Source organism: Leptidea sinapis, chromosome Z (genome assembly GCF_905404315.1).
Source record: "Leptidea sinapis chromosome Z, ilLepSina1.1, whole genome shotgun sequence".
Classification (NCBI taxonomy): Eukaryota; Metazoa; Arthropoda; class Insecta; order Lepidoptera; family Pieridae; genus Leptidea; species Leptidea sinapis.
The window spans coordinates 28,414,931-28,432,842 of record NC_066312.1 but is presented as its reverse complement, the minus strand read 5'-3'; the positions used below and the strand labels follow the sequence as shown (position 1 = coordinate 28,432,842).

Here is a 17,912-nt window from a genome sequence, read left to right as displayed (position 1 = left end):
TTTCCCGGCGTAAAGTTAATCAACTTAAGGACTCTTTGGGGTATCGGGACGTATTGCGTATGACGTAGTTAGCCCCTGCTGGAGTAAACCAATGACGAACATTCAAACAGCTCCGGAGCACAAACCTAACAGCACGCTTGTAACGACAGTCAATATATGAATCTCTGAGTTTTCCCGCCATCGGAACATTAACAAACAATAGTAATGACTAACACTTTTTGTTCGAGTGTTTTCATGCATTACTTCAGTTTTAAGTGAAGTTTAAAGTATGGAATTTGTGATGCTTTTTGTTGGATGAGGTATTATGAACTTGCTGGATATCGCAAACTCTAAGATGACATTTTTATTGCTGACTGTCCTCTGTGGTAAGTGTGTTATTCAAAACTTCTTTAATTTTTTTCTTAATTATCTTAAAAACCTTTGAATAAAACAAATTAATTAACAGTATATAGGAAAATCAAAAATGTGTCCGAAAAGTATTAGGTGTTTCCAAAATATTCCAAATTTTAATAATATTTTCAAAGAAGACAGATTATATGCCATCAAATACATAATTCGTAATAAACATTAATCCCTTATTCATAATGGTCCGCTAACTTTAAACAGCCGCTAAGGAGTGTTTTTTCTCATTCTGACTTAGGTCAATAGAAGAAGACAGAGTGATAATTAGCAATGCTTTAAGTTAGCAGACTATTATGAATAAAGGGTAATATCTCCCATCTCAGTTCTCAAACCGTAAAAAGCTGTGAGATCCATGTAATACCAAGTCGGGCAATTTATTTAGTTCTAACTTAACGGTCGGGCCTTTTGTCTTAAGTAATTACAAGATTAGCAAACCTAACAACTTCTTGTAGTGACCATATAAATATTAAATATATTTTATGATAAATATATTAACTTGGTATAATTAAACTAAAATATAGGTCACCTCACAATTAGTACATATTATATTAAATTAGATTGTTTAGTGCGATGGCCAAGTCAATCTATTTATCATTGAAATATATCGTGTTTATACAATATCTGCTTGGCTGCTGAAAATTCAGGGTTCTTGGTATATCACAGTATTATGTCCTATAGTATATTGCTATGGGGCAATTGTGCCGATATCAATACCATAATTGTACTGCAGAAGAGGGCTATTCGCACTATTTATAACCTAGGTCCTAAAGAATAATTGAGAGCAAAAATTAAAGAAATAAACATCTTGACTGTTGCTTCTCAATATATTCTTGATAATGTTATGTATGTACATAGGCCTATAAGTGGATTTGCAAGAAACTGTCATAGCCCTAATGTTAACACCAGGAACAAACAAAAACTTATAATGCCTACTACTCGGCTAAGTCGAGTAAGTATGTCTTTTGTGGGGCGTTGTATATGCTGTTACAACAAGATCATAGATAATGTTCATAGCAAATTTATTACGAAAATCAAAAGAATTGTTAAAAAACGTTTGTGCGGTAAAGCTAACTATAACATAAACGGCTTTCTTAATGATACCACTGATTGGGAATAGAGCGACCGCCCACACGCTATTAAATAATAAATTTTATTGTACGACTAGCTGACCCGGCAAACGTTGTTTTGCCATATAAAGTATAATTCACGCGATAGTTTTATAAGTACTAAAATATGGCCTGTTGCCCATTTTGTTCTATTGTCAATAGTTTTTGCAGCGCACGCAAAAATAGGTTTTCGATTTTACACCTTGTGTTACAAAATAGCAATTTTATTACGGATCCCTAATTTTAATCCCGAAAAAAAAAACTTCCTCGTTAAATGGACTACCCAACACTGAAAGAATCATTCAAATCGGACCAGTAGTACCAGAGATTAGCGCGTTCAAACAAACAAACAAACAAACAAACAAACACTGCAGCTTTATAATATTATAGTATAGATTCTACATTGTAACCATACTTTTATTTAAAAAAAAAGGAAGCCCGCTGCTTTTGTTGCGCTCGTTTTTGTCAAGTCTGAGGTTGTGTGTTTTGCTCGACTTGGCTATTTTTTTATATTTTATATGCAGGAACAAGCCGATAAATATCACTATTTGTAATGTCTCTACTAAATAATATCATTCGTCCTTTGTTTTACTATCTGAGAGAGGCTGGATAACTTACAATTAAGCAATTCTATAGTATGAACACTTCTGATAAAAGATACATGAATATTATATATTATTTTATTACTCACAGAAACAGAGAAAAATATTTTATAAAACATTACAAGAAGTACTCATAAATTTTTTGAGATGTCTACATACTTGAACATTTTTGTTAATCTCTTTATCTGTACTTATGTGCAATTGTTGTAAATATATTCGCGTAAAAAGCTTACATATACCAGTGGGAGGCTCCCTTGCACAGGATGCCGGCTAGATTATGGGTACCACAACGGCGCCTATTTGCCGGCAGTAATGAGTAAGCATTACCGTATTTCGGTCTGACGGGCGCCATTGCTATTGAAATTACTGGGCAAATTAGACTTAACACCTTGTCTCAAGGTGACGAGCGCAATTGTAGTGCCACTCAGAATTTTTGGGTTTTTCGAGAATTCTAAGCAGCACTGCATTGTAATGTGCCCATTACGTATCAAATACAATAAGCTGAACGTCCTGCTTGTCTCGTCCTTTATTATCATAAAAAAAAAACATATTCGGGTAAAATTTATTTGTGAAATTAAATGCCATTTTGTGAAAATAATGCAATTATAAAAATAAGTGTATGAGTAATATGAGGATCATAACTATATTAATTATTATGGTTGCTATACCTAACATCTGAATACATTTAGTAGTGTCGTATGATTGTACTACTATGAAACATAGGCGATATAATTTTTTGGTAGGTTTTTACTGTATTGTAAATATTAAGAAACCAATTTCATTTAGTATTTTTGTGATTAACGCAAGTGTTACACATTGAAACAAAAAAAATTTTAATGATTAAAACGCGTGTAATTGTAACATCTCAAGCAGACTTAAAGAACATAATATTGCCGATATGAAACACAGACGTAACACTAAGTCAGCTGTGACCACAAACCACTACAACGCTCTGAACAACCAACAGTTTTGGCAAAAGAGAATCAATACATTTCTCCCAAGACTTCTTCACGTACTGTGAAGCCATTGTAATAAAAAGCACCAAAATTTCAATAGAGCAGACGAGCTAAAATTGTGTAACACCTGGGATCCAAGAATTTTTAAATTAAACCCCAAAACTACACATACCAAATAAGAAGAGGACACTTTTAGTAAATTTTGCCAAAAACCATCTGTCTACAGCAAATACCACCTCCGAGGCAACAAGTGGCGCTAAACTTCATAATGACAACTATGACTAATACTATTTCGACTCCTTTCAACCGCAGTCCCCCTGGAAACGTGTTCTGAAAATGTTACTAAACGTCGTAAAATAATAATAAATAAAAATTGCGTGCGTACAAAGTACACATGGCAGAAGTGAAACATTTTGAAAAACTAATTTTTAAATCTCGTTTTATCAATAATCCTAATGTTCTCTAAGCCAAATGCCTTTGTCAATATTAGAAATTATTAGATGTTCTCTTTACTCACGGCTACGCGCTAATCCTGTATGATATAGCGGTAGAAACCTATACGATACAACGCTAGTAGCGAAGTTGTTCTACTTACTAGCGGTGCCATGTGCTTCATGCTACGGGCGAACTTTCTCTCTCTATCTCAATCGATCTCAATCTCCCTCTCCCTCTTCTTGGGTAAAAACGTCCCACATTTTCGTGACACTTTAGAGGCACATATAAACACTGGATTTAAAAAGTTACTTTCTGCACCCTCGAGAACCTCGGATTCGATATCCATATTTTTGAAATAATAAATTTGCGCGACGACCATCTTGGATTTCAAAAATGATCCCAAATTCGTTCTCTGCACCCTCGAGAAGCTCGGATTCCATATCCATATTGTTAAAATCATAATTTTTGTTAATTTGAGCGGCGCCACTGCGGCGACTGCACGACACAAGGCTAGTAGGGAAGCCCGAGAGTAAGAAATATTCTTCCTCAATCGGTGTCAATCGCTCTCTCCCTTGAACAAAAACCTCCTCCTCTTCTTGAACAAAAACGTCCCACATTTTCGTGACGCTTTATTGCGTTTCATTCGTAAAAATTTAATTATCATTTAACAAGTCTTTCATTGAAATATTTTCATTTATTCTTTGATAAATACCTGCACAAACATAAAATAATGTTAGCAGCGCAGCGCTAACAATGATTACTTATTGATGCTTATGAGCTAGATTTTTCTTTCACATTGTATTTGAGTAAAAGAGACTAACCACGCTGGTAGCATCATTAAAATAATATTTTAAATGTTTTTCCTGAATTCTAATGAGCCTGTTGTATTCAGCGGTGACGTCAGCGTACAAGATCACTCAGCTGAAGGTGCCGCTGTACGCGGACCCCCGCCGTGCAGTCGAGCTGAGTTGTCACTTCATAATGGACAACTACGAGCTGCATTCTGTCAAGTTGTACCGAGACCTGGACGAGATATTCAGATACAACCCTTCACAGAAGGTAATTTATTATGAAGATATTAAATAATATTTAGTATAATACATTATACAAGTTCCAGCGGAATAATGTATGCAAAATAATGCATTGAGCATCTCATGCAAACTATTATAGCTCTTGTTTCATAATAGAGCTTCTGTATGCAAATAATCAGTGTGCTAATGTACTCGTTGAATAGTTTCTGTATTATTATAATGAAGTGTGAAATGTTTCTACAAGTTATAGAAAACTGAATAAAGTATTGTTTGAGATTCTAAGGAAAGTCAAGGCTTTGTAGGAATTAGCTAGAAACGGGGGCCAATTTTAGCGATTATTTTTCCATGAATAGATCATAATACGTTCGCCCTTTCTCACTCTCTCTTAATCGGTCTCAATCGGTCTCTTCCGCTTCTTGGACAAAAACGTCCCACATTTTCGTATCACTAAATTTACTATTATTGCGTTTCATCTTTAAAAATTCTACCCTCAGGCTTGCAAAGAAGTTTTACTTCAAAAATATTTTCAAGTCAAATCAAGCAATATAATTTTTAATTGTCCTCAAGTGATTGGCCTGAACTTTGACATGATAGCCCTTTTCCGATAAGGTGTTTTTTAAACTCAATTTAATTAAATTTCATTTATTTTAACAGCCTCAGATACATTTGTACAACGTGACCGGCGTTATGGTTCAAGGTGGGGAGTGTGAGAGTGAGTGGTGTCTGGTGCGAGTGATGCCCGACCCGGAAGCCACACAAGCCGCCTACACCTGTGAGATATCTACTGAAGGACCCAAGTTTATGATAGCGAGGGAAACTAAACAGATGACTGTTGTTGGTGAGATATTGTTTGTCTTATACGAACAGTTGGAGGAGTAGCATTAAGGAAGCCGGGAAGGAAGGGAACAATCAAAGTGGATGATGTCTGTTACTACTAAACACGGTCGCTACGCAAGCACACAAGGCCACGACCTGTTTTCGCCACGTAAGTAATGCGAGTGAACTTTGCCTGCATGTACGCGTAAGTTACTCTCAGCTGTCAAATATCTACTGACACTTCGGACATAGTTCCGAAATTGTTCAAACCGCTAACCAATATAGACCTGATAAGTACCACTGGACAGGCTGTTCCATATGTTTGACAGCAATTTTTTTTTGCCTATTTGAAGCGCCACTCGCGAGCGTCCAGAGAACTATTTTTTGAAGTACAATACAAGGCTGCCAAGGAACGTACAATACTCTGAAGTATTTTTGCATTTTGAATTAATTTCGTTCATTTTCCGTGTTATTTATACTTCAAGAATCAACGTAATAAAGTACACAATTATTTTTGTTAATAGTTTCCCACCATCCTTCGATGTTTGCTGAGGTTGTCATCACTAGTATTAGTACCGTAGACTCTCGCTATATGGCCAACAGCGCCAAAGTGGCGAATATCAAACAGGCACAGAAGCAGAACTGTGGTTCAAACTAATTTGTTTCATCTTTAATTGTGTATCTTGAGTTGAGTGTGAATGTCTCCGACTCTGCAGTGTTCATCTTATTTATGTGCATGGATATGTGTAACTAAACTTGAGATGTATTTATGTATTACAAATTTACAAAGATAAATTGCAAAGGTAGTACCATCAATCCTGTTCATATGACAGAAAGTTATATTATTCAAGTTCACACAGCCGTATTGCAAATCAGAATTGGTTACGAAGTCTTTTTTCATATTATATTTAAATTTACGTTAAAAACTCCAATAATTTTATTTAAAATACAGTCCATGCTACTCAATGATAAACTACTAATCATCTGATGAAATAGTATTTATCATAAACTAAACTACAAAAGTTTCCTCTTTATAATAATATTGTGGTAGTGTAATATAGAGTATATCAGAAGACATTATATTATATTTAACAATTACCATTACTTGCCAGCTCTGCCAGAGCTAGATCCGGTTATAACTGGTGCTCCGAGATTATTGAAGCCTGGAGAGGAGGCACTGCTGAAATGTACCTCGGACTATTCATTACCACCGTCTGATATTAACTGGTATATAGACGACGAGCTACAAAAGGTATTAACGACACTTCTATGAAACATTATACTAAAGTCACGGTCGTAAAATTGACAACATAATAATGGCCGTAAATAAAAAATCTGTTCCTATTTGTGTTTCGTATGTTGGAACAACAGCCAACATACGGACACAAAAAAGAACTGAATTTCAATTTTCATTAATTTTGAATTTTCAGTAATTTGAAGACTTGAGGTTTTAGCGTCCTTAACAGATGCAGCGGTACTGGAGTAAAAAACATTACCATGCATGCGGTGGGGTCGTCTATACAGTCAATTTTTTTTTTATTTTCTGATTTCCCTTATTATGTGTTTAATTGTGGTCAGTGAATGAATATTGTAAGTTGTAACGGACACGACTTGTCGTGTACGTTGAAGCATTCAAATATACTACGAGAAACGATAGGACCTTTATAATAATATAATAGCAAATTTTTCAGTCATAAATCAGAATTTCAATATAAATTAATCCCAGAGTAATATAAATTGGCAAAGTTGAAATTGAAGTATTATTGTGTTAGGTTAAAGGAACAAAACCTCGCTCACAGAGTGACCTGCATGCACTCTCTAGATGACCTAATCCGATTAAACCATTTACCCTCAGAGTTTAGTAATGGATTCACGAATCTAATCTACTTCAGTTAGATACACTATCAATTAAGTTGATTGAGCACCTTTTAAAGCAAGCGTTGAATTAAAATAAATGGAAGTGAACTATCCTTTCCGATCCGGGAAACTCTGATGCGCGGGCATGCCTGAGATCGGCGAGATTTTCAATGTCATTGCGTATTATTTTACGTGTAGCAATAGTTTGCTTATAATTAGGATGATTTGAGTGAATGTATCTGAAAACTATTGAAACAAGCTGTAAGATCATGTAAAAGAAACCATCTTATAAATAAAATAAGCGTCAGAACTTGGTGAGGGAGGAGGGTGCCGTACGGCACTTTCGGTTTTAGTGTATCTGAAAAATCTAGTGCCTTGGGACACTGCCGTTTTAGGAAGGTTAGAGGGTATCGATTTGTCTATGCATTATTACAAATGAAATTTAAGCGTGTGTTTGCAATAATGAGGCAGACGGGTGTCCGGTGTACTTAAAATTGTTCGTGCTAACGGTCGGATTTTAAACTGTACAAAAGGAACCAGAAGATTGAATTCAAAATAATCTCAGGGAGTATTTCTTTTCAAAATAACAAAATAACTAACACACTATAATATATTATACACCACATAAAACTACTTTACATGATATTACTTCACTAATTTTAATTTTTTTTTTGTCTTTGTATTTTATTTTATAAACTTCTACTATTTTATAACCTTGTAAGTCATTGTTTTTGGATATTGTTTTGTATAAAACGACCAAAATGATGACTCGCGGAGCCTTAGCTCGTCAGGAGGAGATTAACCTCCAACTGACTTTGCAGCAATTAAAGGCAGCTAAAGAGGAAATCCTGCAGTTGCATAAGGAAAGGGATGAAAATGAAAAGGAATTAATTGATATGCTAGCCAGGAATAGACAGTTGAAAAGCGAGATGGCTGAGTTGGATGAGAAATGTTCAAATGCTATTGGGGAACGTGACCAACTTCAAATGATATTAGAAGGTTTTGGGAACTGTAGTGATGCATATGAAGAGGCCCTGAAGCGCATCACTGAGTTAGAAATTGAATTGCATGATGCTAAAAATGAAATCAGTAATTTTCAGATCTATAAATCCAATTTGACTCCCTCACATAACCAAAGTTTATTTGATGAGTTGGTCTGTAGCGCTCCTGAAGTTGTTTCTACTAAGACTAATTCCAACAATAGTTTAATAATTAACCTTACAAGTCACAATAGTCACCTGAATTCATCTAAAGAGGTTAAGAGAATTAAATGTAGCAGAAACAAGCTGAAAAAGTATATTAAAATAAATAAATACATAAAAAAGACAAATAAATTAGTAAATAAGCAAAAATTAATGAACAAAAATGTAAAATTTAGTAAAGAAAGAATAGATCTAATTAATCAATTAAATTTATACTCATTAACAATTCAAAAGAACCAATTAAAATATGAATCAGATATAAATAAATTAAATAATGAAATCCTAAATCTACAGAAATCATTGGAAACAATGAATAACAGATACAATGTTACAAACAAACAAGTGAAGGATCAAGTACTGGTTTTAGATGAACTTCTTATAAACAAGGAGTCCGTGACAAGACACCACAAATGTGTTACCTACAACTTAGAGAAGAAATCTGAGCCTACTTGTGAGCCTCTTGCTAATCAGCAATTACCTTCACACAAATATAATCAAAACACAAGCTCATCTGATACTAAGTCTATCAGTTCCTTTAAACCAAATAATGTGAATAGCAAAATTGTAATGTTTAGTGATAACTTAGGTAAAGGTATGGGCCGGCTTATTTCAAGCGAGATGGGACAGGCAGTAACAAATTATTGTTTACCAGGACTAACCTGTTCACAGATTGTGCAAAGGCTATCTAAATTTAACTTCACCCCTGACACTACCTTAATGTTATTAATTGGAAACAGAGGAAATACAAACAGAACACAGCTAATCAAACAGTTTAAGTGTTTAGATTCTCTAAACATAAAGAATGTTGTTTTGTTTACTTTCCCCTACGGTCACAGATTGTCACAATCTGAAAATGATATCAGATATAAATTGAATTTATCACTTGACATGTTGATATGCAATAATAGAAATAAATTCCATTTGATTGATATAAATAATTATATTAAATCTAATTTCTCTATGAGAAATATTATTCCAATATATTTAAAACAACGATTAGCTATATCGCTATCATTTTATTTTATACAATCAGCCAAAAACTTGGTGTATCACACTGCTTCTATTGAGCAGTCTAAATTTGACATTGATAATAAAAATAAAACTTTGGGAATTATTCCAAACAATTTAAATTAATTTATAAGACAAAAGGGAATACCTCTTGCAATGAACCATGTTATAGTATAGTATCAAACAAATCAAAATTTATTTGTTGTAATAATGTTGTTAATCTGGTACACCAAAATATTCAGGGTATGCTAAATTAGGAACTTGAAATTGAAATATACATGAATTGCAATAACATACATATACTCTGTATTACTGAACACTGGCTTAAATCACATCACATCATGTTTAACTTCACTAATCACCGAGTTGGTAGTTCATTTAGCCGAGTTATTTCAATACATGGTGGCTCATTAATATTAATTAATAAAAATATTAAATTCAAGGAACGAAAGGACATTGTGAGCCTCTCTGTGGAACTAGTGGCCGAGATAGCTTGTATACAATTAGATCAGTTCATTATTATAAGTGTGTATAGACCTCCATCAGCACCATATGAGGATTTTGAAAATGTGATGGATGCAGTCTTGTCTAGAGTTTGTAAGGGCAACAAAAGAATTCTGATTTGTGGAGATTTTAATATTAATCTATAAGAACATTCCTCCATGTGTACTAAGTTTAAAAGTCTGTTCATGTCATATAATCTCAGTAACTTGTTTATAGAGCCAACTAGAATAACACTGACCACAGCTACTTGTCTAGATAACATTTTTACAAATATAAAGCCTAACAGCAAAAGTATAATAAATCAACTAGAATCAGATCACTGTGGACAACTTATTAGTTTTGATTGGCCGACAAAGAAAACTATAACTAAAGACATCACTGTTGTACCAATTACACAGGGCCGTCTGAATTTATTTAAATCTTACCTATTTAATAAATTGCAAGTAATGCCTTTAGAGGAAAATAACCCCAATGTTCTATATAATATTTTTTTTAATTTATTTAATACTGAATTTAAAAAAATATTTACATCGAAGACCATTACAATTAATACTAATACCAAATTTAGTGAATGGGCTACAACTGGAATTCATAAGAGTAGAATGAGGCTCTACAGCCTCTATGATGAAAAAACTTTCAACCATAATCCACTCTTTCTGGAATATGTAAAAAAATATTCAAAAACATTTAAACATGTTTGTCAAGCAGCAAAATCTTTATACTTAAGAAATAAAATAAGACATTCTAACGATAAAATCAAAACTACTTGGAAAATTATTAATAATGAAACTGGTAAAACAAAAGATCAAAACTCTGAGTTTAATCTAAATATTAATAATGTAATTGTAAAATCAAACTTAGATGTTGCTAGAGCTTTTGAAAATTTCTTTACCAATGTTCCCATATCTACCACTAAACATTTAAACTTATGTCCAACCAGGGCAATATCATTACTTTCTGCAAATGTTACTAAATGTTCAAATAATTTCCAATTTAAGTATGTTAATATCTCGGATATCATAAAGTCATTTAAAGAGATTAATGTTAAAAAGACAGCTGACCTCTGGGGTATATCTGTTAAAGTAATAGGCTCTCTGATTGATATAATAGCGCCTGATCTAGCCCTAATATTTAACAAATGTATAGACTGTGGCACATTTCCAGACCTCATGAAGCATAGCAAAATAATACCTTTATTCAAGTCGGGTTGCTCATCAGATCCCTCTAATTATAGGCCTATCTCAATTTTGCCTACCCTGAGTAAAATATTTGAAAAACTAATACTGTGTCAACTACGCGCTCATTTTAACATAAATAAAATTATACATGATAAACAATTTGGATTCACTCGGGGACGTTCAACTGTTGACGCAGGTGTTGCATTAATGGAACATATTTTTAGTGCTTGGGAGGATTCACAAGATTCTTTAGGAATCTTTTGCGACCTTTCCAAAGCGTTTGATTGCGTCCAACATGAAATTCTAATCAGGAAATTGCAACACTATGGCATAAGAGGAAGTGCATTAAATTTATTAATCTCATATTTGAATAACAGGATACAGTATGTTGAAGTTAATAGTGTAAGGTCTTCAGGCTCCGTGTTAGGAATGGGTGTCCCGCAGGGTTCAATTCTCGAACCATTTCTGTTTTTAGTTTATATCAATGACCTACCCTATCTTATAAAGAACACACATGATATAGTATTGTTTGCGGATGATACATCACTATTATTTAAAGTTAATCGACATGCAACTACTATTGAACATGTAAATAATGCTATTTCTAAGGTAGAACAATGGTTCAAAGTAAACAATCTTCTTTTGAATGGTAAGAAAACGAAATGCTTAAAATTCATATTACCAAATGTGAAAAAGATTAACACACATATTAAATTAAATGGAGAAATGTTGGATCTTGTAAATAAGACAGTGTTCTTGGGTATAACTCTAGATGAGAAGCTTCAGTGGGGTGACCATATATCTGCCTTAGCAAACAGATTAAGCTCTGCAGCATATGCGGTTAAGAAGATAAGAGAACTGACTGACATAGATACGGCCAGAATAGTATATTTTAGTTACTTCCACAGCATTATGAGCTATGGTATCCTTTTATGGGGTAATGCTGCTGAGATCGATACGATATTTGTGCTGCAGAAGAGAGCCGTTAGAGCCATTTATAACATGGGATCTAGAATTTCGTTAAAGAATAAGTTTAAAGAAATAGGTATTATGACAGTGGCCTCACAATACATTTACGAGAATTTGATGTTTGTACAAAAGAATAAAAATAAGTTCACAAAACTAAGTGACTTACATAGTATTAATACTAGAAATAGGGGTAGACTTGTCATGCCTGCCACAAGACTCCATAAAGTCAGTAATTCCTTTAGGTTTCAGTGTGTTCGCTTCTATAATAAACTCCCCGAACATATAGCAAATATGTCTATAAATAAATTCAAAGCCTACACAAAAAGTAAATTAAGCAGCAAAGGCTATTACAATATCCAAGATTATTTAAATGATAAAGCAGCCTGGAATTGAACTGATCTACTTAAAGTGTGATTTTAATTGTTTGATGTTATTTATATTACTTATTTGATTTGTTTGATTTTAATTTTATCTGTTTGATATTATTTATTTATTATAATGAAATTTAGTGTATGACTGAACTTAAGCCATTGTAAATCAATGTTATGAGTTCAATAAACGTTTTGATTTTTTGATTTTTTTAATATAAGTGTCTGTATGTTAAGCCAAACCGAGGAAGATGTGGAACCATTTATGTTATGCTTATATTAATAGAGAACCTGACAGATTTATTACAATTAGCATCAGTAATTAAAAACCAGAAAATAATGTTCTTAAATATTTTCAATAGTTCAACGACCCTACAATGATATAGCATATTTAGAGACTGAAACAATAAAAATATATTACAGTCGCAGTTAAACAAAATATTGTATTTCATTTTAAAGCAAAGCATTGTTCAAGTTTTATTTAGATTTTGGCCTCAGACACAAGAGCAAGACAAGCAAAAGACGTTTAGAGCGATTCTGATAATGTAGCTTTTGTTGAAATAAATTAAACGGCAAATGGTTAATAGCGTCCTATTGGCTTGAGTTTCCAGCTGTTCGATATTATGTTAAATGAAACGTACTAACGTGATGAAACTGTTGTTCAATGGGGCACGTATCAATCCTTGGAATTACAGGATTTATGAAATGCATTTTGTATAATAATATTCATACAATAAAAATGCGATTGAAAGCTATTTTTTAAAATGAAGAATGGTGAGATTTATTATGATATTTTATTATTATTGCGTGATAATTTCAATGGCGGTGTAATTAAATATATTATCATACATTTGTTTACTCTAGATTGTTATAAAATTAAATTACTTAAAATATTTTAAAAGCTACGACTTTTATGAATTTTCTACATTAATATATGTTTAGAGAATATAAAGGAAATCCTCATGGTAAAAATGCTAACTCAACAGAATTAAAGAAATAACGCATTGCACTCCGGAAGTGCCGGCAGAAGTGAAAACTTGAACATTAACGTTTTCAATACTTTAGAATGGTTAAGGAATAATTTCGCACGAATTGCTTTTTTCAAATTATAAAATATTTTATACTTCCGAACTATTACAATTATTTTACATTAAAATATTTATCTCTCAGAAAAATCAACTTTCATCCATAATTTCAAAGATTGTCTTACGAATTTTCGATCGGGTCACGGATCCTGACGCGAGATTAACATTTTATACCCATCCCAACAAAAGTGTTCAATGCCGCCAAAAAAGTTTTCACTTCATAAACGTTACATTGAAGAAGATTCTCGGAAGCTTAATATATATTTCGTTCGATTTTTGTATCGCTTAAGACAATAGATTTAGATACACGATAAGAACATTCATAAAATAGCTAAAAAAAAATGATATCTGGGTTTTCTCATTCGTTATACTAACATCAACACGTTCACTACCTGTAGAGGAACAATCATTTTGTAAGAAGATTACACGGGTTGTGTCAATCTAAAACAATATTTCCGGGCTTAGTAACGTTACTAATGATTACAATATTATAAGTTGACATGATACAATACTTCAATATAAAATACGGAGAAAAACTTCACAACTGACAGCTATTGGTAACCTTACATTTTTGAACGATGAACCTGTCTGTACCTGTGTTGCCATATATTTCTGTTAAAGCATGCTCGATTGCCCTTTTTATAATAATGGCTCTAAATCACACATAAGATTATAAATTATTAAATATTTTATGTAATGGAATATCAACATTAATACGTAAAGTAATTTTAAAATGTTATTTATTAGCCTGTAGCTTGGTTTCGGACGGAACTGAGTGAGCCACAGCCAGGTGGTCTTCAGTCATCATCGAGAGTCCTTCGCTTGAAGATGCCTCCAGAAACCACAGGCACGTTGAGAGTACAATGTGAAGCAGTACTTATGGTGGAGCCTCTAGTTGTTAGAGATACTTCAGCTATCGTAACGTTGCTTTCTCAAACACAACTCTCTAAATACGTGTCAAAAGCAGGTTAGTTCATCCTTCAAATCATAGTAACAATAAAATCATTATATTTTAGGATTCATATTCAAAATGATGTAAATTGTAAGAGTTAAAGAAATTACACAAATTAAGTGGATATAGCGAAGGCCTTTGATCGTGTACGGCATAAGGCACTTCTCGCAAAAGTTCCATCATTTGGGCTTCCCCAGAGCTTATGCAAGTGGACCTCGAGCTTCCTCACTGGGCGCAGTATACAGGTCGTTATCGACGGTAATTGCTCGAATTCCAAGCCCGTGAACGCTGGAGTGCCCCAAGGCTGTGTGCTATCTCCCACACTGTTTCTTCTGCATACAAATGATATGTTGGACACATCCAACATACATTGGTATGCAGACGACAGCACGGGTGATACCGTATATATGAGACATGCAGGTCTCTCTAAAGAAATCGTCGACCAGTGCCGGGAGAAACTTGAGTCTTTTATCGAGTCCTCTCTTGAGAAGGTCGCAGAATGGGGTAAATTTAACCTTTTCCAATTTACCTGAGTATTGCTATCACCTCTGGTTTGGCGCACCCCAGTATCAGCTCGATCCATTTGACCGCGTGCAACGCAGAGCAGCTCAAATTATCGGGGACCCATGTGCTCTGTGAACGGCTGATTCACTTGGCGTAGCGTAGAGACATCACCTCATTGTGTGTCCTCTACCGTATTTATCACGAGGAGTGTTCCGAAGAGCTATTTCACCTGATTCCTGCCGCCGAATTCCACCTTCGCATGACACGCCACAAGTTAGGATATCATCCCCATCATCTGGATGTGTGTCGGTCCTCCACAGTGCGGTTTTCAAGGAGCTTACTTCCACGTATTTCAAAGCTGTGAAATGAACTTTCTAGTGCGGTATTTCCAGGACGATACGACATGGGTACTTTCAAAAAAAGCGCGTACACCTTCCTTACAGGCCGGCAACGCTCCTGTGATTCCTCTAGTAAAAAACAAAAAAACGAAAATCTACAAATGGCTGTTCGAGGTAAGGAAATGTCTTGCGAATCACATATTTTAACGTGACGGTTAGTGGTCAAACTCGGCTGCTTATATTAATTATTATATATACTTTATAATGAATGGCTCTAGTTACCCACATAAATCCTTGAGGTATTCGTGGTACTTATTTGATAAAAATGTTATGTATTTGTTCTGTATTGGCTTTGTATTGTATGTATATAAATGCCAAAACATGTTTATGGTCAAACTCAATGAATCTATATACAGAAAAGTATTTGAATTTTTATATTATTCTCTGAACGGTATTAGATAGATGGTAAAATCGTGAATGAAAAACTTCCTTATTTTACGCAAAGGATTCTTCAAAAGTTAGTTCGTCAAAGATGTGTGCGAAGATTTAAATTAAATAAGTTCATTGTGTTGGAAAACTTTGTTCACGTGAAAAGGAAAATATCTCATAATATAAACATGATATATAAGTTCTCTAAGGGAATATCTTGAAGATATTTAGTTCCTTTGATTTTTAAATAAAGTTTTTAATCTATATTTTTCTTTGTTTCAGAAATAAATACAGGTCACGCAGTAAACATTGCTATTGTATGGACATTGAATAATTTTTTTAATGTGATATAAATTATTTGTGTATACATTATATTACTTTAGGCTATCTTTAAGATATTAGTTATTTAAAAATTTGAAACTTATTTGTGACTAATTTTAATAATTCTTCATTAAATTTAAATCGCAATATTTGAAACATAAAAAATATATTGTATAAATATATTATTTATGTACTGATAATAATAAAATGATACTATTTAATTTTGATAACTTATTACGTGACATCAATGACTTTTACATACATATTATGGACATATATATATGGAACGGCAAATGTGTGCTTACATTTGTATGTAAGCACACTTTTCTCCTTAGTCATGTGTTCTCCTACTGTGTGTTGATAAAACACCAAAATCACCAAACCTAAGTGTGCTATAAAAAAGTACTGGTGTGACTTATCACCGTTAAGTTCATTGTATTAATATAACAGTGGCTAACACAAAGCCTTAATTGGCTTTTTTTCATTAAATATAGTAAAATTATTGACAATTATTGACATCCCTTTCTCTCCCGTTTGTCAGAAAGAGACAGATGAAAGGACGCGACCAGCACACTGTCAGAAATTATTGTGTCGCGTTTTTTTTAAGGCCCAGTGAACAATGATTAGCAATATTGTATTATGTGTACATAAAGTAATTGACGGAGAATAAGAATGGCTAACAATAACATTTACAAACTAGTGCTATTTACACGGTATCACAGACGTATCGCTACCAAGTGAAAGAAAGAAAGAAAAACATTTATTTCACAAAACACTCACAGTCACACACTTAATATAAAAAGATAAAAGTACAAAATATACCAAAAAAGAACGTAATTAAATATTATTTGATTTAAAATTAGAGAGTTTCTGTGCAGTGCAGGAAATGGGTCACCGACTCAGGATTATCTGTGACACGGCCGTGGCTATGAAACAGCACTGATTTTCAGCGGTGCCCGTTTAACTTTGGAGATACAGTGCGCTCGCCATATAATAAATAATTCACTTGTATAAATAATTCAATAAGACATAAATGTAAATCTCAATATATAAAAAGTGATAATTGATACTTATTTAGCAACTAACCTTTTTCAGCAAGTGAAAGATGTGAAGTCTATTACAAATAATTCGAGTGTCATTTGCTCGAATCATTTCCTCGAGGCCAATTTATATTTCACCACCAAAAGGATTTAAGTGTTGAAAAATTCCTTCTCAAAAATTATGAAAATCTTTTTTAATTTTCAAAGTATTGAAATCTATTTCGAATGTCAATATATTCAGTCAAATAGACGCACACACAAAAGTCCAATTTAGCCACATTTATAATTTAACAAAAGCTGTCAAATCCATTTAAAGCATTAAAAATTAGCAAACCGATAAATAAATATATAAACTTTTGCCTTTATAATATGAGTGAGATTATTGATTAAACCTTAAAAACCTCCAACTCTCCAACAACAAAAGTAAAACTTATAGCAACCCTCTTTTTCGCCAGGGTTTAAAAATACCTAACTACTACTCCACTGATGTTACTGTGTCCAAATCGTAAATCCAAAATACGCAGCTTAAACTAAACAAAATGCTTACTTTGCTGTCTTTTGACCAATACAATTTCAAACAACTGGAGTGAACGCAGAAATTATACATTTTATATGGCAGTCGAGGCTTATTACGGTGTAATTTCTGACATAAATATATTTCGTCTTTGTTTTTTTATGGCGTGAATTGTCTATATGTATAGATTATTATGTCTATATGACATATAAAAAACACTGTCCTAATTGTGACACGTCTCTATCATCTCGAGTTCGATTCTAAAGAAGTTTCATTACAAAAACTTGGAAATAAA

The 17,912-nt window shown here is 33.4% G+C and overlaps 2 protein-coding genes across 2 annotated transcripts in view; one reads left to right on the top strand and one right to left on the bottom strand.

The window, feature by feature from the left end:
• Window positions 1-17,912, bottom strand: part of LOC126979245 (uncharacterized) — a 237,638-nt gene that overhangs the window by 83,361 nt on the left and 136,365 nt on the right. The window lies entirely within an intron of this gene.
• LOC126979243 (uncharacterized) lies at window positions 122-16,253 on the top strand. The gene is made up of 6 exons (XM_050828518.1): window positions 122-365; window positions 4,394-4,560; window positions 5,187-5,370; window positions 6,461-6,600; window positions 14,267-14,486; window positions 16,025-16,253. The coding sequence occupies exons 1-6, from the start codon at window positions 305-307 to the stop codon at window positions 16,093-16,095; spliced, it is 843 nt and encodes a 280-aa protein (XP_050684475.1). The 5' UTR covers window positions 122-304; the 3' UTR covers window positions 16,096-16,253.

Bases quoted from the DNA above. Each gene is read 5' to 3' on its own strand.
- LOC126979243 (XM_050828518.1), top strand. From the start codon at position 305: ATGAACTTGCTGGATATCGCAAACTCTAAGATGACATTTTTATTGCTG. The intron at 4,561-5,186 runs GTAATTTATTAT...TTATTTTAACAG, and splicing joins GATACAACCCTTCACAGAAG to CCTCAGATACATTTGTACAA. The intron at 14,487-16,024 runs GTTAGTTCATCC...TCTTTGTTTCAG, and splicing joins TAAATACGTGTCAAAAGCAG to AAATAAATACAGGTCACGCA.